The following is a 25,152-nucleotide window of genomic DNA, read 5'->3' as shown; positions in this document are numbered from 1 at the left end:
CACACACACACACACACACACACACACACACACACACACACACACAAAACAAACAGTAACGGTTTCTTTCTCGGTTGAGCTGTTGCGGAATATCTCACATTACCCTTTGCGGGCGTGATGACGTACCAAGTCTGGCATGGAGGAAAACCAATATGCTGTAGGACAGAAGGATAGCGCCCGCCAGTCACATGCAACTGTGGTTTCAGCAAGTTGTCTCTTATATTTGTTTTTATTTTGGCCTTAAAAAGGAAGTTTGCCATTTTTGGAAATAGTCGTATTATTTGCTTTCTTGTTAAGAGTTCGTTAAGAGCAAAGCAGCCAAGAGGCAATTATCTTAGCATTAAGACTAAACAACTAGCTTGGCTCACTAATTAACATGTCATATCTAATTTGTATCTCGTTTGAACAATTTCTAACTGGGGGGAGTTACCGTGCCAGTGCCGGGCCAAGAAATAGTCCGGCACATAATGTGTTTGGCACAGATTAAACAGGTTAGTTAATGAGCTTTTTACGAGTAGTTGGATTATGGTACTTTTGGACAGAACAAGGCTAGATTTACTCGTTTCCAGTATTTATGCTAAGCTAACCACCTCCGGGCTCACAGACATGACAGTGTTATTGATCTTCTCTTCTAACTCTTAGCAAAAAAGAAAAGACACATACTTCCTTAAATGTTAGATTATTCCTTTTACAACTAAAGAATGACATGTAGGTTCACCTTTTATAAATAGGTTTGAAATAAGTTACTACATTGCTGTAGCGGCATTGTACGTGTCAAAGGTCATTCATAATTATATGTTTTTATACTCATTTTCACTAGTAAACAGATTTGAAAAGCTATATCTGTTTTTTTTAAACATACATTTTGTGGGGGGATTTTATGTTTCAAACATTTTATTCATTGAACCATTCAGATGACCATCAGTTAGGACGTTGCTGTTCCACATCTGTGACTGGTGGGCTCCATAGGTCGACGGGGCTGATTGTACATCGCAAAAACTCGAGTCCTTAGTTTACACACTTGATGAGAAGCTTTTTAAGAGTTCCTTTTCTTTACAAAAAGAAAGTAGTAAAGAAGTACGCGGTGAGGCGGATTGCTTGGAGCCATAACTATGCTCACGCTTTTTCATTATAGCAGACATCTTCAGAGGGACGGGGGTAAAGTTTGGAGCAAGAGTCCACATTTTAAGGCATAATGGGCACCAAGTTTAACGGTATCTCTGGTTGATTTTTCAGTCCTTGACGTGACACGGACTGCTGTCTGAGGTTCTGCAAAGAATGAGGAAATCAGAGCCTTATAATCTCACACCACTTTGAGTGTACGTTAAGTAAAATAAGCCAAAAAACTGACAAGAGTTATAAGACTGGATGGGGTCCTGGTTTAGGTGATAGTTTAGGCACTGTTTGAAATAACGTGAAAGGAGCAGGGAGACGGATGCTGGACTATTGTAGCAGGACTTGGACTACCGTCTCATTCAGTGAGTGAATCACAACCCAGCACCTATTTGCTGGTAGGTCAGTTGTGGGAGAAAATAAATAGGATAAAAACATGAATCTTTGGGATATTAGAAAATTAAGATAAGTACCACGTTTGTTTCAGTTAAAGAAGATGTCGATGGTGGAGAGCTATGGAGACTATATACATGAGCTTTACTATAAGCTGCAGTACAGACAACAAAAGGCCTCAGCACACATTGTAAGCATGCACATATACCATCCACACACATCCACACTCACACACACGCAAAGAGGTGTAGTGTCTGATTTCTCTTTGTAGCCGGAGTTGAGCTGAGCAGGCCTGATTTTGGAATAGAATATAAACAAAATGGCCACACGTACATAAAGGAGAGAACAAAAATAGAACAAAGAAACAATTCAAGTTCTTTGACGCCGAGTCAGTGTACAAAGTATAAAGTACCTGCATATGTGATACATGACATATAGGTCAGCTATAAAAAAAATAAAGGCCCCCTGAAAAAGAGTGCTCTCTCACTAGAAACAGAGCGTGAAATGGCCACGTGGAGAGCTGAGAGAACTGTCTGCCGTAAGGGGGAGCTTATCTTCCCAGGCCGTTCAGAAAATGCACCAACAGTTGTTTTTTTTTGGCTTATTTCAGTGTCTGGAATTTGTCGACAATCCCAGAGAAACCAAGGCAAAAGAGTGAGCAGCCACTACCACTTGTCCCCTCTGTGTATTACCCCATCCTTCCCTTTCCCTGTGCTTGCGTTGGGTTTAGGTTTTTGTTGTTTTCCTCTGAGAGGTTTCCAAGCGCGGCTGCTCAGCTCAGGGCCTTGTGTCGGCCTCCGCAGCAGCCGCACCTGAGCCCCGCCCGGTGGCAAGCGTGGAGAGGAGGGTAGAGGCACAGGCAGGGCGCCACCAGAGACAAGCCAAACAGAGCTAACCACCGCGAGCCGAATCGGCCTCCCCCGCCGCCCTCGCCCCCGTCACAGGAGCAGGGGTCCGAGTAGTCCCCTTCTGGGTCGGACATGCAGTGGTATAGCATGGTGTCTGCCAGCCACATGCAGCTGGCCCGCTGGATGCACGCCCGCACAGGGTCCGGCGCATCGTGGCACCGGCCTCTCCGGTTGTCGGAGACGTAAAAGGCCTCGCCGCAGTGCTCGCACTGAGCTCGCTCCAACCCTTCCTCCTTCCGCCCCTTTCCGCCATTGGACGATGAGGAGCTCGGGAGGAAGGAGCGGGGCTGAGCGGAGACCACAGGGGAGAAGCCCTGGCGATACGAGCCGCCGGGGCCCTTATTGACCAAGGGTCCGAGGGCGGGGTCAGAGTCTGAGGGCGACAGGGACGGAGCCAGAGGATAGGTGTAGTCATGCTTCTGCGCCTCCGTCTTGGCAAAGTGGACGTAGGACTCGGGGTCGTCCATTTGGATGAACTTGTCACGCACGGTGGCGTGGCGGTAGTCCTCGTAGCCCGTGAGCCAGGAGCGATCGGACTGACGTCCATAGTGACGCTCGGTGGTTCGCTCCCAGCTGCGCTCCCGAGGGTTGATGCGGACGATTTCCTCGTCTTCCTGGAAGGTGACATGACGGGGAAGCCGAGACAACGGCTGAAGAGAAAAACAGAATAAAAACTTAAACTCGGCTGCCAGTAATCAACCCATACGGTTTATTCAGGTGAGCAGTAAATGACGAGAAGGAATCATTAATCGTCACTATTTCAGAAAGAAATGTTCAGGGTAAATAAATAGCTGAACAACTATCTTTTTTCACTCTCTTAGCATCCCTGAGCGATATAACCAGATGTTTTGTTTGTCTCACCTGGTCCATGAAGTAGTGGTCTGAGAGCCGATAGGGGTCGTGGAGGTCGTGGCGATGTCCCAGCATGCACTTGTGTCTCTGCGGAAGGGGCGAGGACTCGAGCGGCTGCAGAGAGCTCTCCAGTTTCTGGGAGGAGTTGGATGAGCTGTCTGTGGTGTTCTGAGGGGACAAACAAACACAGGATGCCGGCTTAAAGCTGCAGTCTGGTTGGATACGCCAAACAAATAGTTATTGCGAGAGGGCGCCACGATTGGACAAACAAAAACAGGAAGTCTCGGCACAGCTCTGATTGGGAAAACAGGAAGCGTGAGCTCTGTTTTTCGGAACCACTTGATCCACATTTGGATCACCATGTGTGAGTTAAACTTTTAAAAACAACATCTGCTATAAAACATCTGCAACAGTAGCTAAGAAAACATTGTAGTAATCAAAGTAACATGTACAAATTAGGCTACCCTGGGTCTACCCTCGTTAATATAAATGGGGTGGACGAAATATTAGAAACAACTCGGTATATCTTCATAGAAGTCAACAGCAGCACAAACTGCAGCCTCCAAAATCCCACAGTCCAATTAATACCTCTAAAGCAGTTTCAACAAAAACTGAACAGCATGACCATCATGAAGGTACGATTCATCGCAGAACTGGTGTATTAGACTGCATTCGTTTTAGCCAAGTGACAGCTCAAACCTAAACCAACTGTCTGAAACCCAAAAAGATTGAAAGTACGATGACATAAAACTTTGGCTAATCGCTAATTCGACTAATCGCTTCAGCACTAAAACAAACAGCCATAAAGGAAATGGTACCCACACCTGTTAAATCTACTTCAGCAGAGACAATGTTGTTTGACAGGTTAGAGAAAGGTTTTTTTCCACTCTTGAGATGAAGGTGGTGTTGCAACTTGATATTAGGAAGCCAGCATTTTGCACACAGTTTTTGCAGCATCGCCTTTTTTGGCCTCTCTCCCCCAAGTCTTTTCCCCCTCCTCTTCACCCCAACAACCTGTCCTCCTTCCCTCAATCTCACTTTCTACACATTCCACCTTCTCTTCTCTCTTTTCCACAATTGTGTGCGTGTGTGTACGTGTGCGTGCGCGTGTGTGTGTGTGAACAGTATCCTGTCCCTTTTCCGCTAAAGGCTGTCAGGGCTCCAACTCAAACCTTGGCCAGACACTAGACAGTCGGATCTCTGCCGTGTTGCGCTCAGAGAGACAGATTTCAGACAGGCACACTGGGGGTCAGCCTCTGTGGGGCGTCGCAGGGTTACCAGTTGATACGACTCCTGTCTCATCATGTCATCTTGGTTATGTGTGTGCCTATGGGTGAGATATTCAAGATGTGTTTGACACAATGAAAAGGGTGCATGAGCTTTTGTGAGAATAACTGACTGACTATCTTTTAGAATATATCTTATCTTAATGATGACTTGTTCGGTTTGAAAATCACTCTCAGCATTTTGTTTAATCTTACTTTAAGCATCGCCAAGAATCAAAGCCATTGTAACTTGTATCAATGGTCAACAAGCTTGTCCACCAAAGAATAGTTTTACATGGTCATCTTCAGCCAGCAGCTCACAGCAGCTATGAGATTCCTGTGCTTCCTTTGCTTTCCTTTCCTCCTGTGCTGATGTGATTTCATTCCATTAAAAGAAAATCCACCTTGAATGTTCCCAGTTCTCTTCAACCTTCACAGGAAAGACAAAAAGAAATACAATGCCTCGGAAAGTGGTGGCTGTAGCTCAGTGGGCAGAGTAAGTTGCTGTTTCGAACTAATGTCCTCCTACTGAACACATGTTGAAGTGTCCTTGAGCAAGACACTGAACCCCAGATTGCTCGCAATGTACAGTATGCCTATGACGAAACACATACTGTGAGGCTGTAGCATAGACAGTATATACATGGACCAACAGATCCCGTTGCTCTGGACGGAGACCAGCGAAGGATATTAGAAGCACTTTTCCAGTGATGGCTGAGTGTTACTGCGCAGCCTCCAACTGAGAGAGACAACGTAAATGTTATGTGAGCAACCTGTCTGAAAGTTGGAAGTCTTCTGGTAGCTGCGCCAAGAGAAATCTCAATCATTCCCAATCTTGCAGAGATGGAAAGCGTAGGTATAACATAGGCACAGGCTAATTATTGCTAACTAAAATGCTAGTTAAAATTAGTAATTAAACTTAAACAGCGAATGTAAGTCGAAACTGCCTGCAAGCTTCTCCTGTACTATACGGTAATTCCTCTACTATGCGACAGTAAGTCGTGTGGTTATGACACAATTGTTAGCCTATTTTTACAAAAACGTCTGCTACGGAGCCATAACGTGAGATACAAGGTAATGGAGCCTTTTATACATTTTTGTGTTTCTTTAGAAAATAAACAATGGACAAATAGTCTTTAAATGCTTCAGATGTAAAATTATTCGCTGTCAAAGTGACGTCAAAATGAATGGGAGTCAATGGGATGCCAACGGCGGGTGAGAGCTAGGTAGCATCAAAATGGCGCAATAGGAGCTACGTGTTGCGGCGAGAGGCTTACCCCCTTGGGCTGTAGTAGGCACAATGCTTTGAGCCAAATGCTAACACTAGCATGGCACCATGCTAACAATGGCATTTCTAAAATGTTTAACATTTTCACCATCTTAGTTAGCATGATGACATTTGCTAAATAGCACTAAACACAAAATACAGCTGAGGCTAATGGGAACGTCATTAGTTTTGCGGGTATTTGGCCATTAACTAAAGTATTGGACATATTGAAATTTTAACCTGGTAGTACTAGATGATTTTTTCTTATTTTTTTTCAACTTTATGTTTATTGAACAATTTTATACATAAAGATACATTTGCGTTGTTACAATATTTCTTCTATGTTTGAAATCCAGTTGTTTCTTATTCTCCAGTCCATCTCTGTACACTGAGTTGGATGTTACCTACAACATTACTTATGCAAACACTTCTTACTCAGATGAAAGGTTAAGGGATCACCAAAGTGATTGCAGATCACACTGAGGGGAACATGAAGGTGTGCACCAAATTGCAGGGCAATTCATCAAACAGTTGTTGAGACATTTCACTCAAAACCACAAATGTCAACCTCATGGTGGCTCTACATGAAAAGTCGAGATCAGCAAAGTCATTAGGATTCATTGCCTCGGGACACAATTTTGTACCAATACATCTGAGAGATGTTGAGATATTTTACACATTTTGAGACTGACATTGCCATCCCTAAATATGCTAAGTCACTTTCGCAAAACAAATAGTCGCATCCATTATTGGGGTCAGCGGGAAGCTCTGAATGTTGCATTTCCAAATTACTTTCAAATGATTCAACATCTTTATCACTTGCCAGTCATCTAATCAGTGCTATAGTATATTTGAAAACCAGCATTTCTTGCCCTCAGTAAAATGCTCCAACCCACAATCAATCCAAACAGAACTGTATTTCTTGCAGTGTTACATTGTCCATTGTCATCTCCGGAAATCCTAACAACATTTTCTTAAACTTTGTGAAACTGACAAAAATCCCCATGTGTCAAAATCTGGCACTCCAACAAACCTAAAACCAATGCTATGAATTATTTGCCAGAGTTTTATGACCCAGATCTGATGTTTGTGTCTGTCTGTCTGTCTGTCTGTCTGTCTGTCTGCTGAAGCTATCCCTATTATATCCTGCTCCCCACATGGATACCGCCATGCTGAGAATTTCGCCTAGCTTTCTTACAAAGCCCTCAGAGCAGCCAGCCAAAAATAACATAACATGCTGCCTCCGCTCCGGGCCCCGCCCCCCTGGAGAAGACATTAGGGGAGAGAGATACGGTTTAAAACCAGTCCGACTCTGGCCTCCACGGCTACAACTAATTCAAAACACAGACCAGACTTTCTGCTGCATGCTCAAACTGCACAAGCGGCAGAGACAGAAAGGAGTTGAGGGGGAGAGTTTATATTTCTGGACATCCTCTCTCTATATATTCTGGCCCAAGGCTGGACAGAGGGCATTTCAAGTTATTTTCTGACACAAAACATGGCCCGACTCAAAGCTCGGGAGGATTCATCCTTCAACAGCCCCGTCTCGCACTCCTGGGATGAGCCCAGAATTGCTTCAATAGCTCTCACTCCCCCTGTTGTGAATGACCGCACATTGAGACAGAGAGAGGAGACTGAAAGAGTGCTGAAGGGAGGGACGGAGGAAGGGTTGGGTTAAGTTTAGGTTTGACAAACAAGGAATAACTTAGGGAAGTATGTCCATCCTAGCTCCCCCACTTGCCCCCCTCCTCTGTACCATCCTCTCCCGTCCCCCCAAAGGCTATAAATCTGCTGCAGCATTTCCCCCTGTCCACGACTGCCCACCTCGCAAACTCTGCCGCCACCGCTAACTTTAGGAAAGGTCATTAGCACAGGCTGAGAGGAACACAAGCAGTACTGAACCCATCAGTGTATCCCATAGTTGTCAACTTGTGATTCTAGTGTCACTGTTAACATTAAGTCTGATGATGCTTATTCACAAGACAAGATGAGGCTTGTTGCAGTCCTATTAGGAGAAGGAGTGAAATAAATTAGCTTTCGATCGACTTTGCAAAACCACATATCCTCTACATACTTTTTAGGTGAAACTCTGTGCTTTCCACCATGTTATCCACCTTCTTCCACAAGCAGTACACCTTACAACGACTACACCAGTGCAAAGCTAAACTCAACAGTGTGAGCTTTAGCTTTATCGGACACATATGACAAAGCAGTTTAAGCATCAGGAAAAATGGTTGAGGCCACTGTGTTTTTTATGGTTTACAAACACAGACTACTGGCTGGTAATTCCCATACTGCAGGTGAAGACGTTCTGCTGGCTGTTAGCTGCAATCTTTGTGGTGTGTTCAAGTACATATTTTAAAAGCAGACACAATGAGAAATATATTTCTCAGTCTTTGTTAGTTCTTGGTGTGTCAGGGCCATTAGCGCTCAAAACACCTGACAAGGTGAGCCATTTGTGTTGCTTAAAAGATTAAGCGGTTGTGGCCAGGTTGGCTCAGTGGGTAGAGCAGGCGCACATATACTGAGAGGTTTATGTCCAGGGTTTGAATCCAACCTGTGACAATTTCCTGCATATCTTCCCCCTCTTTCTCCCCCCTTTCTCACCTAGCTGTCCTGTCAAATTAAAAGGTGTAAAAGCCCCACAAAAAAACTGAATTCAGTAGTTTAAAAAGGAGTGTTAAATAGAAATATGGAGGATATATCACTATTTGTTTTATAATGAACTTTTACAGAACTTCAACTGAAATATAAGTGAGCAGCTGAATCTAATTTTGGATGAATATAGTGGCTTTTAAAAGAAACAACACCAAAGGAATTGGCTTTCTTGTTGCACTGAAAGCTTCTACTTTCCTGAAAAACCTGATGCTCCATATCGGGGATTGTTCCACCCTCTGACAGCGCTGTAGCCTCCCCTCCATCCCTCCTTATGTGTTTGTATGCGTCTCTGTGGTGGCTGCACACTCCCAGCAGAGCACCTATTAGTCTTGGCCCTTACAGACAGCTCGAGTCAAAGATGAACCACGAGGCACTTCCTCTCGTAAATCACCGGCACTGCACTAAGCTGGGAAACAGCTGCTAGCTGCTAGTTTGGTGGCAGCTCTCTTTTTCAAGTGGGAGGGTTGGTGAGGGGGGTTGGGGTCTGCCAGGAGAGAGCGAGGTGGTGGGATACAGGAAGTGACCTTGTGACCCTCCCTGCTGCTCCTGGTGTCAGGTTACAGAGTGGGGGGGAGGGGTCCTTCATGCTAACTTAAGGTAGAGCGAGGCGCACACACACACACACACACACACACACACACACACACACACACACACACACACACACACACACACACACACACACACACACACACACACACACACACACACACACACACACACACACACACACACACACACACACACACACACACACACACACACACACACACACACACACACACACACACACACACACACGTGACAGGGAGGGGATCCTGAGTGCCGAGTTGAATACTTCCTGCAACAAAGTCTTAAGATTTGCAGGATGCAGAAGCAGCTGAATCAGTGTGTGTGATCAGCGAGTAGTAGTACTTACATTTTAATGATGAATCCTACGGGTGTTTGTTGCCATCAACAGCTTCCCAATTCTCTATGACATGACTTTAATGACCTACCCAGACGTGAGTGGAAATTCATTGCTTGGAAAATGAACTTGTCAGTTTGATTCTGACAGTTTATGTCAATGCCCTTTTTTTCTAGCAAGGGCATTTTGTTCAGACTTGAAACATCCTAGTTATTGTACCTCGACGCTTACAGCCGTTACAATGGGCAAGTTGTTGTTGTAGTATAAAATTGATGGATTCTCTTGGAATCCGTAATTCTAACTTGGATAGCACATGAATGTAGGAAACATGCTTACAGTGAAGACGTCGTCGTCGCCCAGCTCGCCCTCATTCTGGAGTGCTGTAGAGGAGGTTGTGGAGCCTACAGAGAAGAAAACCTCCTTTAATTCAAGGATCCAACACTTTACTGGATGATGCATTTGTGAATCTGGAGCTCATCCACTGACAGTGAACAGGAGATGGACTATGTGGAAAGAAATAACAGAAGCCAAGGGGATGTATCATGGTGATACAGGAGCATCTCAGGTGAAATGAACATCAGTGGAGTTTAAATCATTGCTTCGTCCATCTATAAAGTCGGTGTCCGTACCTTCAGCCAGGTCCTCGATGGCTTTCCGTACCCCTCTGTCGAACGCTCTGGCGTCAGCTGGACTCTGGAAGGACAGGCCGCACTTCCTGTCCTCCACCTTCCAATGGTGAAACGTGGGCGTTGCTATGGTGTACACAAGGTCCTTCTTTAACGGACAGTCCATGATCACCTGTTTGGAGAAAAATTTCCAAATACATTTTCCACATCTTATCCTTAAATGAACTTTCAATGTGCTGCTGTTGATGTCTTTGTGTGTGTTTTACCCGTTTGTCCCGCAGCCGCTCACCACGGATGAGGAACTGGGAGCTACAGGAGGTTGGCACGGGCGCCAGCTCTGGCGGAAGGAGGCGGCAGACCCCGACCCTGCTCAGAGCTCCCCCGTCCTGGGCCAGCCAACCCCCGCTCGAGTCGTCCCGCGTCATCACCACAGCTTTCACACGCACGATGTAGCTGTCACTGCATGGAGAAAGAGAGAGGGAGACAGAAAGAATTATTAGCATGACAGTCCATAGCCACGACGTTCCACTTCCAGGATTGCTCCGGTGCTGCCGGAAATTCCGCCGGATCACGCTCTTTTCACCTGGATATCGGTTACCTTCCGCTTTCTTTGTGTTGTAACTTTAAACTCCGGTGGATTTATGAGGACTGTGGTTAACTGATCCTCAGATCTCTGCAGGGTAAATCCACACAGCTAGCTAGACTATCTGTCCTATCTGAGTTTTCTGTTGCACGACTAAAAACAGCTTTTGAATGTACTCAACAAGTTCCTTCCCAAGATTATTTTGCAGAGGCACCGCGGCTCTGTCAGGTGCTTATGGCGTTTTTCCATTACATGGTACCTGCTCGACTCTACTCGCTTTTTTTGGTTTTCCATTATGAAAAAAGTCCCTGGTACCTTCCAACAGGTACTTTTTAATAGTATCACCTCTGTCGAGGTTCCAAGCGAGCTGAGGAGATACCAAAAGGTGACTTGAAAACCTGCAGACTACGGATTGGTCGGAGAGAATCGTCACTAATCACTGCGTCACCATTGCTAGCGACAGACGGAGGTGTCCTGAACAAACCCGCCATTTTTTTTTTTTTTTTTTTTTTTTGGCTGCCTCCAGCTTCTTTTGAAACAAAATTTGTCTTCTGGCTGTGACAACAGCCACATGCAGAGAGTCAAAAACAACACACCTTCAACGCTGTGTGTGTGCGTGTGTGTGTGTGTGTGTGTGTGTGTGTCGCTATGACGACCAGCCACGCTCGCCTCACGCATGAGGCGGTACTAAATCTGCAATGGAAAAAGGAGGATGGGGCACCGCGGTCGAGTCAAGCCAAGTAGAGCTGAGACTAGCAGTGGGTAAGCGCCATTCGTGCCGCCCAAGACGATTGTGATTGGTTTAAAGAAATGCCAATAAACCAGAGCAAAGTTTTTCTCCCATCCTGGAATGTTGTGTGGACTAGCCAGACCCTCCTTTGCAGCGCTGTGGAGGAAGGTCTGGCAAAGCAAGACTATTAGCATGATAATTAAAATGTGTATGTTTTTGTTTTATTATTATTTATTAGTATTAGTAGTAGTAGTAGTAGTAGTAGTAGTAGTATACAGTAGGGAACCTACATTCACATTACAGGTGAAACCAGCTAACGGACTTCCAATTTTAAATGAAAGCTTGATACATTACTTTGCCTCTAGTCAAAAGGTTCTCATACCACTAGTTCATGTTATTTCGAATGCACGATAAAATCTTGGCGGGTGTTGCCATAAAATGCCACCCGCAGAATTTCCTGTACATTTCTTTTTTACCAAGCTAGGTGCTGTAACTCATTTGCATGCAACTCAACTTCAAAATACTTTGCATCTACTTCCTATTATCTACATGCAAGGACACTTCAAGGTTTCAATCAATAGTTCGGAGCATAAGTAGCTCAGCAAATGTGTTTGGCTGCAGAAACTCCACCTACTGACTGCATGTTAAAATGGGTAGGCACGTAAATCTCACAGTTCATTAATTTGCTGGTTAAATAAACAGCTAAATTGATATTAAAAACTGAGTCCAAAGTCATATTATATTTTGTTACAGTATGGTCCAGTTTGAGTTGTATCAGGTACAATGCAGAGAAATAATTTCCTTCCACAGCAAAACCACAGAAAACATACAATACATTTATATCCAATAGATAATATCAAGATGTGGTGTGCAAGTGTTTGGTATTAATATAAAGAATTTGCAACTACATATATAGCTGTATAAAATCCAAAGATTAAATGATGCAAAAAACGGAAAATGTTTTACTTCAAAAACAACACTCCGAGAAGCTACCAGGCAGGAAGGTGAAAATTTGTACTTAAGCCTTGGAAAAAATATTTTTCACGTAATGCAAAAACTCTTCAGGCAACAAGATTGTTTTGCAGGTCGCAACGAACATTATATCTCCACTTGTGAAAAGACTATCCTGTATTCTCAAACGTCTCTTAATCAGGCCACTGCAGTTTATTTCAGAGCGGGATTCACACAGTGGCAGAATGTTTGAGGGCGTTTCTCAAGTCACGACTTTGCCTGCTCCCCGATGTGCTGAGGTGGGAGGTGTCGCACCAGGACAAGTACACACACACACACACACACACACACACACACACACACACACACACACACACACACACACACACACACACACACACACACACACACACACACACACACACACACACACACACACACACACACACACACACACACACACACACACACACACACACACACACACACACACACACACACACACACTACTAATGTACTTTGTAAATGTAGCTTGGTGTTTTATTTTCTTTGGTGGTACTCAAGAAAATTTCAACACAAGATGATTATTCAATTAACCAAATACTTGGCCACCAGGAAAGCAATTTATGACAATTAGCAAAGTTGAGCCACCTTGCCAACAATTTTTGTAAAAATAACAAACCGAACAACAGAGTTGAATTTGTATTTCAAAAAGCAAATGCCTTATATTTAATATATGTGGCTGTTGTTTATGCCGTCATTTACTAACTACATTTATAATGAGACAAGAGGAGTCACAATCTGCATGGCTTACCACCTTGGCTAAACATTTTCCTGTGATTATTTATGGAAAAAAAAAGCCCCTTATCGGAGCATCCAGTGGCCTAGTGGTTATATATAATCATCCATATTCTGCATTTTCTTACCATCCTACAGTTTCACTGTTTTTACTTTTATAGACTAATTATTAATCACTTCATCAGAAAATTAAATATATGAATTGATAATGAAAATTAGAATTAGTTACAGCCCTGTTAGCCTAAACCTTCTTCCAACTACACACTTGATAATTAGTATACTTGTAAGAGATGAGAAACCAGTAGATTGATCAGACACATAATACAGCTACAGTTTTGTCTATACAGCAGTAATACAAAACAATACATGACAAAAACTCCCTCTGCAGTTCACATAGTCATCATTGACTATAACATGAGACAATATAATCAAGGCTGAATGGTAAAAATACAAGACATTCTCTAGCATTAACAAGACAGCCACCACCCTAACAGGGACACAATGAAGACAGCCAATCCACATGAATGATCTGACAATAACAGGATGTACCTCTGTGTACTCCGTTGATGCTGCACCGTGTGTGTGTGTGTGTGTGTGTGTGTGTGTGTGTGTGTGTGTGTGTGTGTGGAAGCGCAACCCTTGATGGTGAATCTGTAGTCTGCTTTTCTGTGTGAGCCGTTTGTCTGCTGTCACCCAATCAGTCTGTCATTCAGTCAGTTTTATGAATGTGTGTGGGCGGGAGCTGGTGAACCAGTTTTGCCACCTGTGTGTGTGTGCGTGTCATCCCTGGGACTGTCTGTAACTAATTATATAACACCTCTCTCATTCACTCCCACTCTGCCTCTCTTTCTCCGTCCCTCTCTCCCTCCCTCTTGTTTCTCTTTATCTCACACACACACACACACACACACACACACACACACACACACACACACACACACACACACACACACACACACACACACACACACACACACACACACACACACACACACACACACACACACACACACACACACCTCAAATTAGACTTTTCCATTCAGATATAAGGTTTGTTGCGTTAGTGCATTGAAGACACACTTGCCAAAACCTACCTTTTTAAGTATCTTTTAAACAAATTACATACATATAGATTCAACATTAAAGACAATAACTGGAAGAGTAAAATTGTTATTGCCAGACTGGCGCTTTAAGAGTTCAGTTTGTAGGCAGGCGTCATTTCATTTGTCATGCCAAACCACAATGGGTGGAGGCAAACAGTCATTCAAGTTCTATTTAGCCACGTGGGAAACTTGAATGGCAACAAAGGAAATAATGGAAATTCAACATAGCAATGTCACTGATCTATTTATAATTCCATTATTTCTTTATCTTGAAAAGAAGCAATCTAGCTTTCCTTAAAGCTGCTAGCCAGAGGCTACAGTGGCTATATTAAATATGAAAGGTCAGCTAGGCTCCCGGTAACTGGCTTTTTACAATTACTAATTAATGTTATTTTATGTCTTCATGGTCGACTACTGTTACGGATGTTGAAATGGCTGGTTATATACAGCTATGCAAGATTGCTTTGAGTAGCAGTGGGCTAGTTTTCTGGAGAACAATGTATTTGTGCCATTTTTGTAGTTTTCATATTGGTTGAAAAGCTTTCCGCGCAACAACTAAAGAAATAGAAAGGGATTTATGTTTGAACTGACTCAATGATACAAATTGGGGATAGTTATTGAGATATATTACCCTCATATTGAAATAAATTTGCTAGCCAATGTGTGTGTATATATTATTTTTGAACAATTTTGGTGTTAGTTAGGTTTGCTGACCACTTAGTCCTATCTGACAACAAATATTGTAATGAGAAATCACTAAACAGACGTTGGATTCCTGTAGGAAGTCATAGCTTGTAGGTTTTCTTTGTCCGACACAGAAAAGTGTTTAGTGTGAAAATCCACTCTGCTGCTTCTATATCAAAGCACCACAGCGGTTTAACATGACTCATGTACGACACCATTCACATACAGAACCACACGTCCAGTCCACCCACATACAGAAATAACACAAAATTCTGTGCTATATAAGCACACGTGCTTTAAGATACACGATACCGGCTATCAGCTCTCTGAGACGATCTTGTCACATTTTGGGCTGTCTTGTGACCCATGTTTAGAGCCCTGTCTGCCCACAGGCCCTTTAATCTGTGGTCGGAACACACAGACAGCCACAACCAGCAGCAACGCGCTACTTTAATACACTTGGGAGCGACCACACATTCTGGCACTAATACACGCACGTACATTTGGGAACTGTGAATCTAATTCGGTCCACACAAATGCAGCACGAGGTACAGATGCTGAAAAAAGGACTGTGACGTCCACCTAAAGAAAAGGTGGTTGATGGGACTATTTATAATCACCTGTTTGTGCGGAATTGACATCACTTATTTGTGCGGAATTGACATATATGAGGATGTAAAGTGTTGCGTCAGAGGCTGAGTGATGACTCAGTTTAGAAGGAAGATAGAGGGGGAACTCAACACCTCACCGATAAGGAAAGAGCCAGCAATTCATGTATCACATCCTCTTCTAATTTAATGTGAGTGGTTGCCATCAGGTCGAAGGTTCAGGGTGTGTCTGGATCACACTTCTTAAAAGACAGGCACTACACTCTAGCTGCACAACCTCTTTCACTATACCACAATACTGTATACTGTTGCCTGTTGGTGGCCAATGTGTTGTGAATGTTGTTGTGTGTCTTAAGGCCACATTTCTGATTTACTGTCTGCTGACTTCCTCCCAACCTGACTCACAAGCTCCCCCAGCTAGTGGAGGCGCCATTCAATATAATAATACAGAGTTACAGTACAGTGATGTATTACCACCTCACTGATATATTACCACCTCGTAAAGTTGTTATGTCTTACGTGTTGCCTACTTACACATCCAGCAGACACAGAGCAACATAAGCATTCATTTGCAGTCCTGTCTAATTGACACAACTAACTAACAATGTGTCACTTGGTTAATTAAAATCCAATATTGACTGTGCTTTCAGCTCAGCTTTGGTCTACACCAACTCCTGAGGGAAATATCTTGCTACTATGTTGTCTAAGGTCACTAACTTTGTCAATCTGTACTTTGGTGCTCTGCAGGTGGCGTACAGTGGGCTTTTTAGAGCGTTTTCACCGAAAACCAGCTGTCCTCTGCGACCCCTTTCTCTAAGTCATGGCATCCATTGCTAATCTAAAATTTTCACTATAGCCGCTTTAACAAAGGCAGAATTTAAGAAAGGGGATATTCAGTGGTATTTCTTAATCTTGGCTATAATGTGAAACCAATAAGCAAACTTTGCAGTTGAATTAAACCCGCATCTGCTGCAGTAGCTTAATTTAGCAAATGTATGGTCTCCATATGCTCTGTAAATGAGGAGCAAACACTTCACACAAACTTGTACTAGAGGTCTTAGTTTCTGCGTTTCACATGGTTATTGTAGTGCTGCTGTATTTGAAGCATTGATTCTACACTTTCTCTTTCTATGCCTGGTCGACACCTTGCAAACAAGTCCATTTCTTAATGGAGGAAATGAGCTGTGGGTGGAGTACACACCTGTTGATTCCCTGCCAAGCCACATAGGTGCACCATCAATAAACTCTTCCATTTGTTAAATTTATTTGTCTGTAAGCCATGTCAGCACCCACATTCTGTCCATATTTACAATCAAAACACCACAAAATTAGAGCTGGAACACATAACTTTTTGAAGAAATTCTTTTAGAACATATACTATTAGGGTGCTACTTAGTGAGATGGACCTTGTAAATACCTGACATGGTCTGTGTCTAACAATTTTGCAATACAAATGTAAAAGGGGGCTGGGGAGCAGTCTGGTTATCAGGTCTGGAATCCAGCTCATATGTGACCGATAAAAGGGCCAGTGAGGGCAGCCCAGCCATGTGTGATAAGGGCGGCTATACTTCCTCTGATAAGGAATGACTGGCCGCACCTCTGCCTGATCAACAGAACCACCCACCCACACACACACACACCACATGCCTAGTCGGCAACGATCAGGAAGTGACTCAAAGGTGCTTCACAATCAAAATTATTTAATTATTGATTTGTACTTTTGATGCACTGAACAGTGTTTCTCAGCACGGGCTGACACTCCTGGTGCAGACAACAGCAATGATGCTCCGGAAAAATACTTTAATAGTTTAAATAAAGCACACGGTGTGACTTTTTGGCACTATTAAATTATTTTTCTGTAGAATCAAGCTGTTGTGCGGACTTCACCTTCTTTGAACATTCACTTTTTCGTCCTGCACCAGCAACTACATGGATGTGCACAACATCGCCTTTTTTGAACAGACAACAGCAATAACACATAATGCAGAAATATAGAGTTGATTAAATGTTGTTTATCAAGTAAAAAAAAAAAAAAAGGGAAAAAAAGATTTTGCTGATTTTCTCTGTTTCACATCACAATTTAATATCTGGATTTTTAAGACTATTGTTTAAATTCTATTAGCATGTGTAAGGCCTTACTTGATCTATTTCAACGTGATTCATTAAATCATTGTCTTCCCCCCTCCTCCTTTTATTTCTACCTCCTGCTAAAAAAGTTCCAGCACTCGTTACAAACAGTTTAGATAAAATACATGTAAAATAAATAAAGTAAAATAAATGCCTATGAGAATACACAATTTCTTATTACTTACAACTTATTGAATATTTCAAATATAAACTCCAATTCTATGTAGGTTTGTATCAGTATTTTTTGAAGGGACAAAGAGGAGGAACTGATCAAAAGTGTGGGTAAAATGTGTTATATTATATAATTAAAGAATTAAAAAAACAGCAGATTTTGACAAAGTTAGACCAATTAAATACAAATAACAAATATTTGTGACATTTTAGTTATACGAGGAATTAGCCCAAAACTTTGCAAAGACAATTTCATTTAGTTTCATTTCACTGTGGGGATGTAAAAGAGAGGAATAGAGAGAGTGGTGTGTGTGTGTGTGTGTGTGTTCATTCACAACTAGTGACCCTGTAGGCTCATGAGGGGAAGTTTGATCGGCTTCCTGTCAATCAGCCACAGTTATATGGAACGCTCCCATGTCGGTCTGGGCAGCACGGGACTCAGGCTGCTGGTGTGAGAATAACTTCCCATACCCAAATCGCAAACGCAAGTTCAGACCTAATCATGGTTATTAATCTCTTTAAAATGGATGAAGAAAACGCTGTCATGGATTGTTCTCAGATCTACAGTATAGAAAGAAATTGCTAGATGCTTCTAAAATTGGAACTCCAAAGCATTATTTCTGAAGCCTCATTGGCCTATATGGACAAAGGAATTGTGATACTGTTTGGTGTGAAAAAGAAACTGTTCAGGGCCCAATTGTGTTGCATGTTCCAAGACGCTTGCCCTCATCCTTGAGGGGCCTCTGCACCCCCTCCATCTCTATCGAGGAGGAAACTGTACTGAAAATAAGCTAATTGGTTCTAAACCTCTTACAAGTGACTGAAAAGCCAAACAAAACCCTCTATAATGCTTCATATCCTCTTATACTGTAGGCTTACCGCTTTAGATCGAGTGATGAGGGGCTTTCTATAATGCGCTCTGCATCAGTGATCGACAACCATCAAAATGTCAACCTTGGTGTGTTTAATCAGGTAGTTTTCGTTTACATAAACTGTCAGATGTCACTGGTTTATCTTGTAATTGGATGGCCTGTGGTCTAGCTCCAGGGCTCCAAACGAACTGAAAATTATTTGCATAATGAACAATAGGAACACGGTTCTCTTAGGGCTTCCCTTGTTTAAATATGCTGGTATATTTACCACTACACGTGATGGGCTGCAACGTTTCCTGATGCTATTTGTGGCTAGTTTTGAATAACCCGTAGTCTTTCTCCATTACGTATTGTATGAATAGTTTTGTTAACATGAAAACATCCAGTTTCCAAGAAGCATCCGTCTGACATAACTTCAAATGACTGTGAACCTCTGCATTAAAACACAAAATGAGAGTACTGTTTAAAGGGGGGCACAAACCTTTTAGTGTAAGTGAGATCACCAAAAATCTGAAGCTGTGGAAGAGTGACTAAACATAAACCAAGACAGGGAAGGACTGAAAGGCCATCCGCACGGAAACGCTTTTTGGTGTAAGCGCACGTTTTGCATCGTTTTGGCCGATCGTCCAAACGAATCCTGTAAACGCACTGCTTGGAGACGCACTTTTTTGAAACCTGGTCCCAGGGTGAAAAAATTCGAAAACGCTGTCCTTGCGTCTTCGTTTGGACGGCGAAGCCGCATGCTTGCGTATCAATGATGTCATCGCCACATCCCTCGACCTATAGCCTTTGACCTCTTATCCCGCGACGTCTCATAACAACAACAATGGCGGACTACATGCTTGTAGATGTTGAAGATATTGAGCCTATTAGGGTTACGAGGGCTGTTTGGTCTCTTCTTCTACTGTCTGTTTGTATACAGCACGCAAGCTTTATGCGCACGCTCCGCCTCTTCTTCTCCGTTTGAATTTCTGTAGCAGAAACAGCATCACCTATAGGCCTGGAATATGAAGTAGCGTGTTGAGTCATTAACAAATGGATCCATTTGGACGCAAACAATGCCAGGGAAGACGGAGGGGAAAAAAATCGTTTTGGTACGTGTGGATTTGGCGTGAGACTGCCTTGTATGTATGTAACAGGAACAAACTCTTTAGCCTGCACAGCAAAATAGTTTCAGTCAGCCAAGTCATCACACACAAAACCAAACAAGATTAACTTTAAAATGTGTCCTACAAAATGATCCGCTTTCCTTTTAAATGTCATATTTGGAGAAATAATAAGCTAAATTATAAGAGCTATGTTACTGTCTCATCTCTCTTATTAGAAATTGGCCAGAACAACAGTGTTTGTCCACTTAAGCACACACATTACATGCACACGCAACTGAACTGTATGTGTTGATTTATGCCAAATCGTCTGGGTACTATGATGTCAAAGGTAACCTGCATTGGTTACTGAATAAGTGAAGTTCAGAGTTTATTCACTGACGAGCTGAAAAGAATGTGAGTCTTCAATAACCAGCAACAGTGGATTGTTGTATACTTGGTGTGACTGGGGGAAAACACATTGTCAGTGAAATGAATGAAAACTCAAGCTATTATAATATTGGTCATCCAGTCAGCTGATGAGCAGAGATTAGTAAAAAAAAAAAGAAAAAAGAAAAACCAGGCAAACAATCCAGGTCCATTGTTTGGTCTCAAGATATAAACAGCTCTGGCCATTATATAAAGGCTCCGGATAGCAACCAGTGATGAGCTTCTCTGTAAAACACAGGAAACTCTGTGAACAAGGATCTCTTCCACATGATGTGCGTGTGTAGAGGGAGTACAGAGAAAGAGAGAGGAAAAAATGCAAAGGAAGTTCATTTGTGGACATGGAATATGTATCCATATTTGCTTTGTGTGTGTGTTTTGTGTTACACTTACATCATTAGTTAGGCTAATTATATTGGGATCCACATATATCATCTTATGGACAGGAGTTGAATATATATATATATATATATATATATAGGCCAGAATCTGCCTTTGGGGAAAGGGAGGCATATCAGTGTGTGTGTGTGTGTGTGTGTGTGTGTGTGGGGGGGGGGGGTTCTGGGTGTCCTCCCCCAGGGAAGTTTTGAGCGTCAGCAACTTAATTCTGGTTGCATTTGGATATGCATTAATGCACCAATTTACGGTGGAAATACCTTTATTTATAGCCTATGCGAAGAAAAAGAACACAGATGACAATTCAAAATATATCAAACATATAATGGAAAGTATGTTCAATGTGTCATTGGGCATTTTAAAGTGGGTATATGGAAATCCTAGAGCTTTCTTAGTGGGTATACTGCGTATACCTGCGTATCACATAGACGACACCACTGGTAAGGGGGCCTTGCTTTTTGAGTACAAAAAAAAACCCGCCCTCGCAATCCTTTTCCCCCACATATATGTACAACTTACAGATAAATGCAACACATTCAGGTCCTCCGGCTTGTTGTTGTATTGTGGAAATGTAGGAAATCACTTAACAAAATAAGAGACAGGGCCGATTGAGGGCAAATGGGTACAAAAGGAAAAGTAAATCACTTTCAACACACCGTGACTTTTATAACAGTGTCACGTGTATCTACGGATGGATTATTCCTTTAACAAAATGTGCAATTGCTACGTAGTTGAATGATGCTCCAATGTAGATGCAGCTTTATGATAGCAAGTTTTTTTCTGCTAATTATGCATCGTTTTGTTCCATTGTTCCAAATTCCACACCTGTCCAGTTTATTATAATCTCAATATCAAATGCCGCCAACGTAGAAAAATATACGGGAGGAACAGAACAGTTCTGCTGAGGAAACCTGCAGACCTGCTAACTCCTCACTGCTGTGTTCGCCAGTTGATGAGTGCTTTTAGTTCAGGGATGGATTATATTTCGTTTGCTACGTTGACCTTAGCTGAATGTCACCGGACATCTCCTGACAGTGCACATGCTGACCCTGCAGCAGTACACACCAGATCAATACATCCTCTGCTTGTGTTGTGACTCTACAGCGTGTGTGTGTGTGTGTGTGTGTGTGTAAGACAGATTTTGTACTTCTATAAAAAAAAAGGTAATAAATGCCCTCAGAAGGACAGGGCAAAGAGCAAGGCCCATGCTCCAAATTGAGGACATGATGGCTGAGGTTATAATTTAGTTCAGGACATGTAGTCAACAAAAGGCCCTCACAAACAATACGTACGGGTGTACGTGCCTGGCCTCAACGTGCCTGGCCTCAACTGCTCAATGGACCAATCTCCATAGCAGGCATCATCCGAAAAAAAGTCCACTATACAGACACAATTAAGCCCTTAAGAAGTAAGAGAGGTTGTTAAATATCTGTGACAAAGGCTACATAATCAGAGGAAAGCTACACTGCTGCACCTTTTAATATGACACAAAATGTATAAAAGGTGTGTCTTTTATTTCCTGACCCTGCCTTAATCTCATAAAAAACGGATTTACTTCTGATAAGAAACCCACACACACACACACACACACACACAACACACAAACTAGCAGATAACTGCACAATGATTCAATTTCTTCCGGTAATAAGACAATAAACGCTTTTGTATGATGCAGCATTTAGTTGCATCAATAGGTTACTATTACACTTTACAGAGAATAGCATATATTTGTAGAGAAATATTGTTGAAATCTACTCCTACAATGCCAAATGAATAACAATAGATAAACCTAAACTGAACATTGTGTACCACTGCAACTTAAATAGCCTACATTTTAAAAAAAACAGTAGCCTATGCCAAGTGTTCTTTTCCCATTATAATTTACAGTTGCACATTACAGTTTTGAAACAAAACAGTTCAATACTCTTCAGCTTAGCAATCTTAGGTTAGCTGGCGTAGCTAAGTGACATGACACAGCAGGTAAATGATAGGCGACTCTGTAAAATGCATTCATTTAGATATGAATACAGATCTGCAGCTGTTGGATGTTTTAGGTCAACCCAGTCTGGATAAACGTTAGCCAATGAGAATCCAAAGATAAATTGACACCGGTCAGTCAAGAGTTGGCATCAGCACTAATTAAAATTAATTTCTACTGTAGATACTAGCATTTATTAAACTTCAATTTGCAGAAGACTTAAGATATCAGTTTAAGTTACATTTAACAGTGAAATTAAACGATTAAATGAAATGTTTTTGAACGTGTTTGACAGATCTATGGAAACTTTTTTTTTTAACCAATTCTTAAAAAACAAAAACAACATTCTCAGGACAAAACGATTCGTTTTGCTAATGAATCAATCAACGGTCGTGGGCGTGGTCCAATGTGCACACGACGTCATGAGAAAAGAACCACACGTCATCACCATAGAAACGCTTCTTCGCCCGGAAGTGAGGGGCAGTTTTAAATTCAGGGTTAACCTTTAATGTCAATAGGGTTAACGCAACTGTTTGTTGAGAAATATATGACTCAGAAAAGGCCACACATGTGTAGCTAGCCACTGTCAGGGAGGAACCCGGGGGACGTTTAAACCGTCAGACTGTACAAGACACTAAAGAGTGAATTCAGGTTGGTTCTAACAATCTCCTAACGTAACGTGGTTGCAGCTAGCCCCAGTTGGGGTCTCTCATTTCAGTCTGCAGTGCTAGCAGTAGCCTAGCTAACACATGAGAGGCACAAACTGGGGCTCGGTTTCAGCCCCTTTTCTCCCGTCTGTTCTCTTAATACATCCGTGGTGTAACCGAGGAGAGACAGACAGAGTCGCTGTTTGCTGGCTTCACAGAGCGGAGCACGGCCATCAGGCATGAATGGGGACGCGCTGAAGGTTAGAGGGCTTTTATGAATGAGACTGCGTCACGCCACAGCAGCGCAAACATCCCCTACAGTGCCCTTCGCCCTTCCACCCCCGCCGACAGAGATCTGCAGGCAGACATTCCTACCGAGCACAGCCCCGTGTAACGTTAGTCTGACTCTGGCAGAGACCGGGGTTGTCGATATAGGCTAATGCAGTTGTAAAAAAAAAAAATAAAGCAAACCGGGAGCCCATAATTTAAATGGCTCTGGCACCCCTGCTCAAATGTCTGCACATTTTCATTCGAGCCTCCAAGAGATTGATTTTGGCAACGGCTCGTCTGCATACCTACATTGGAAAAACACCATCTGCCCGTGTTTAAACCTGGTGGTCTATTCGTGTTTGTTTTGATAATGTTCACATAAAAGACTGAAAGCGCTGTGCCACCTGCCATTATTAAATTTAGTAGCCTAATTCAGATTAAGACAGGCTACAGTTCCTTCTCGGCGAAGCTAATTTTAAGCTTCAAGCGCTTCCAAATAGGCCGGGTGTCGTTTAAACAGGTCGGTGGGCCTACACATTGTAGCCTACGGCTCTATATTAGCTGCAGTTCGTAGGACGCAACAGCACGACCCACAGGTCTGTCTGTCAGAGCTTACGAGGTTCGAATCAAAAGAGAAACTGACGCGTATTTATTTATTTTTCCAGGAAAAGTCATTTACAATCTGTATTATTCCTTCTTTTTTTTATGAATGGAGCGCGGTAGGCTATGCAAATGAGGGCGATTGAGAAAGAGATGGCGGATGAGGCATATCGGATATCTCATATCCTGTGAGACTTCCCCCTTCGGTTGGAAGCAAACACACAGATGTGGCCGAATAACGATTCGAAATTACCTCTGTAAACGCGGTCGGGTTGTTCATTTTTTTTACTGCACAAACAAGGAGCTGCGTGAGCTCGCTGCTATTTGTGTATTTATGAAAGGTAACTTCGGGGCGTGTTTGAGTTTCTAAGTTACGCTGCAACAGGGCCTGCTCTCTCGCTTCAGATCCTTTCAGAAAATGTTTCCGATCCACCCACGCTTATTCCCCTCCTCCTCCTACTCCTCTTCTTTCTCTCTTGCCTTCTCGAGACTAGTCTACATCAAGGTGGGGGCCCTGAAAAACCCTTTTTCTATAGCACTGTCAATGCATCATGCTACTTCGCAGCGGCACCAAAATACCATCGAGAGAATATACAATAAATGCAAATCATACATGAAAACCAGCTTTGTAGCTGGAGTGTTATAGGCTGCACATTCCACCAACTTGCCCCAGTCATCTCCAACTTGTAGGCACTGGGAGAAGCGAAAAAAGAGAGACTGATAGAGAAATATCTGAGCCACAGTACTTACTCGTTTGGGTGTGTTTCTTCTATCATTTTCTCGTTTCACCTCAGGTAATGTACCACGGCGGTTGCATACTTTTCGCTCGTCATTCTTTCACCGCTGCTCCTCCGATTCTGTCTCCAATTCCGCATAAATCCCCCAGCGCCTTTGTGCGAGTGTCGGTTCTTTGGCTTTGCCTTCGACTGGCTGAGCTTCTCGTCTTCTTTTTCCTCACTTTCCCCCTATTTCCCCCCGAAGACACCCAGTTTCTTCTGGATCGCAAATGCACCGTTCTTATACCTTTTTAATACCCCATCGCCTTCAGTAGGTAACGTAGCCTATACAGACAATTTAGTAGCAGAATCCAGCTCTTCTCTTCGCTCCCCCCCC

General features: G+C 42.8%; 1 protein-coding gene across 1 annotated transcript; it reads right to left on the bottom strand.

The window, feature by feature from the left end:
- Positions 1–25,152, bottom strand: LOC114572299 (sprouty-related, EVH1 domain-containing protein 2). The gene is made up of 6 exons (XM_028603875.1): positions 24,790–25,152; positions 10,256–10,448; positions 9,993–10,161; positions 9,700–9,764; positions 3,276–3,434; positions 1–3,064 (listed from the first exon to the last, which is right to left on the bottom strand). Exons 1-6 carry the CDS (start codon positions 24,813–24,815, stop codon positions 2,279–2,281), a joined length of 1,398 nt encoding a protein of 465 aa, XP_028459676.1. The 5' UTR covers positions 24,816–25,152; the 3' UTR covers positions 1–2,278.

The sequence above is a fragment of the Perca flavescens genome, chromosome 17, assembly GCF_004354835.1.
Source record: "Perca flavescens isolate YP-PL-M2 chromosome 17, PFLA_1.0, whole genome shotgun sequence".
Lineage (NCBI taxonomy): Eukaryota > Metazoa > Chordata > Actinopteri > Perciformes > Percidae > Perca > Perca flavescens.
The sequence above is the reverse complement of the archived record's forward strand: the minus strand, read 5'-3'. Positions and strand labels throughout refer to the sequence as shown.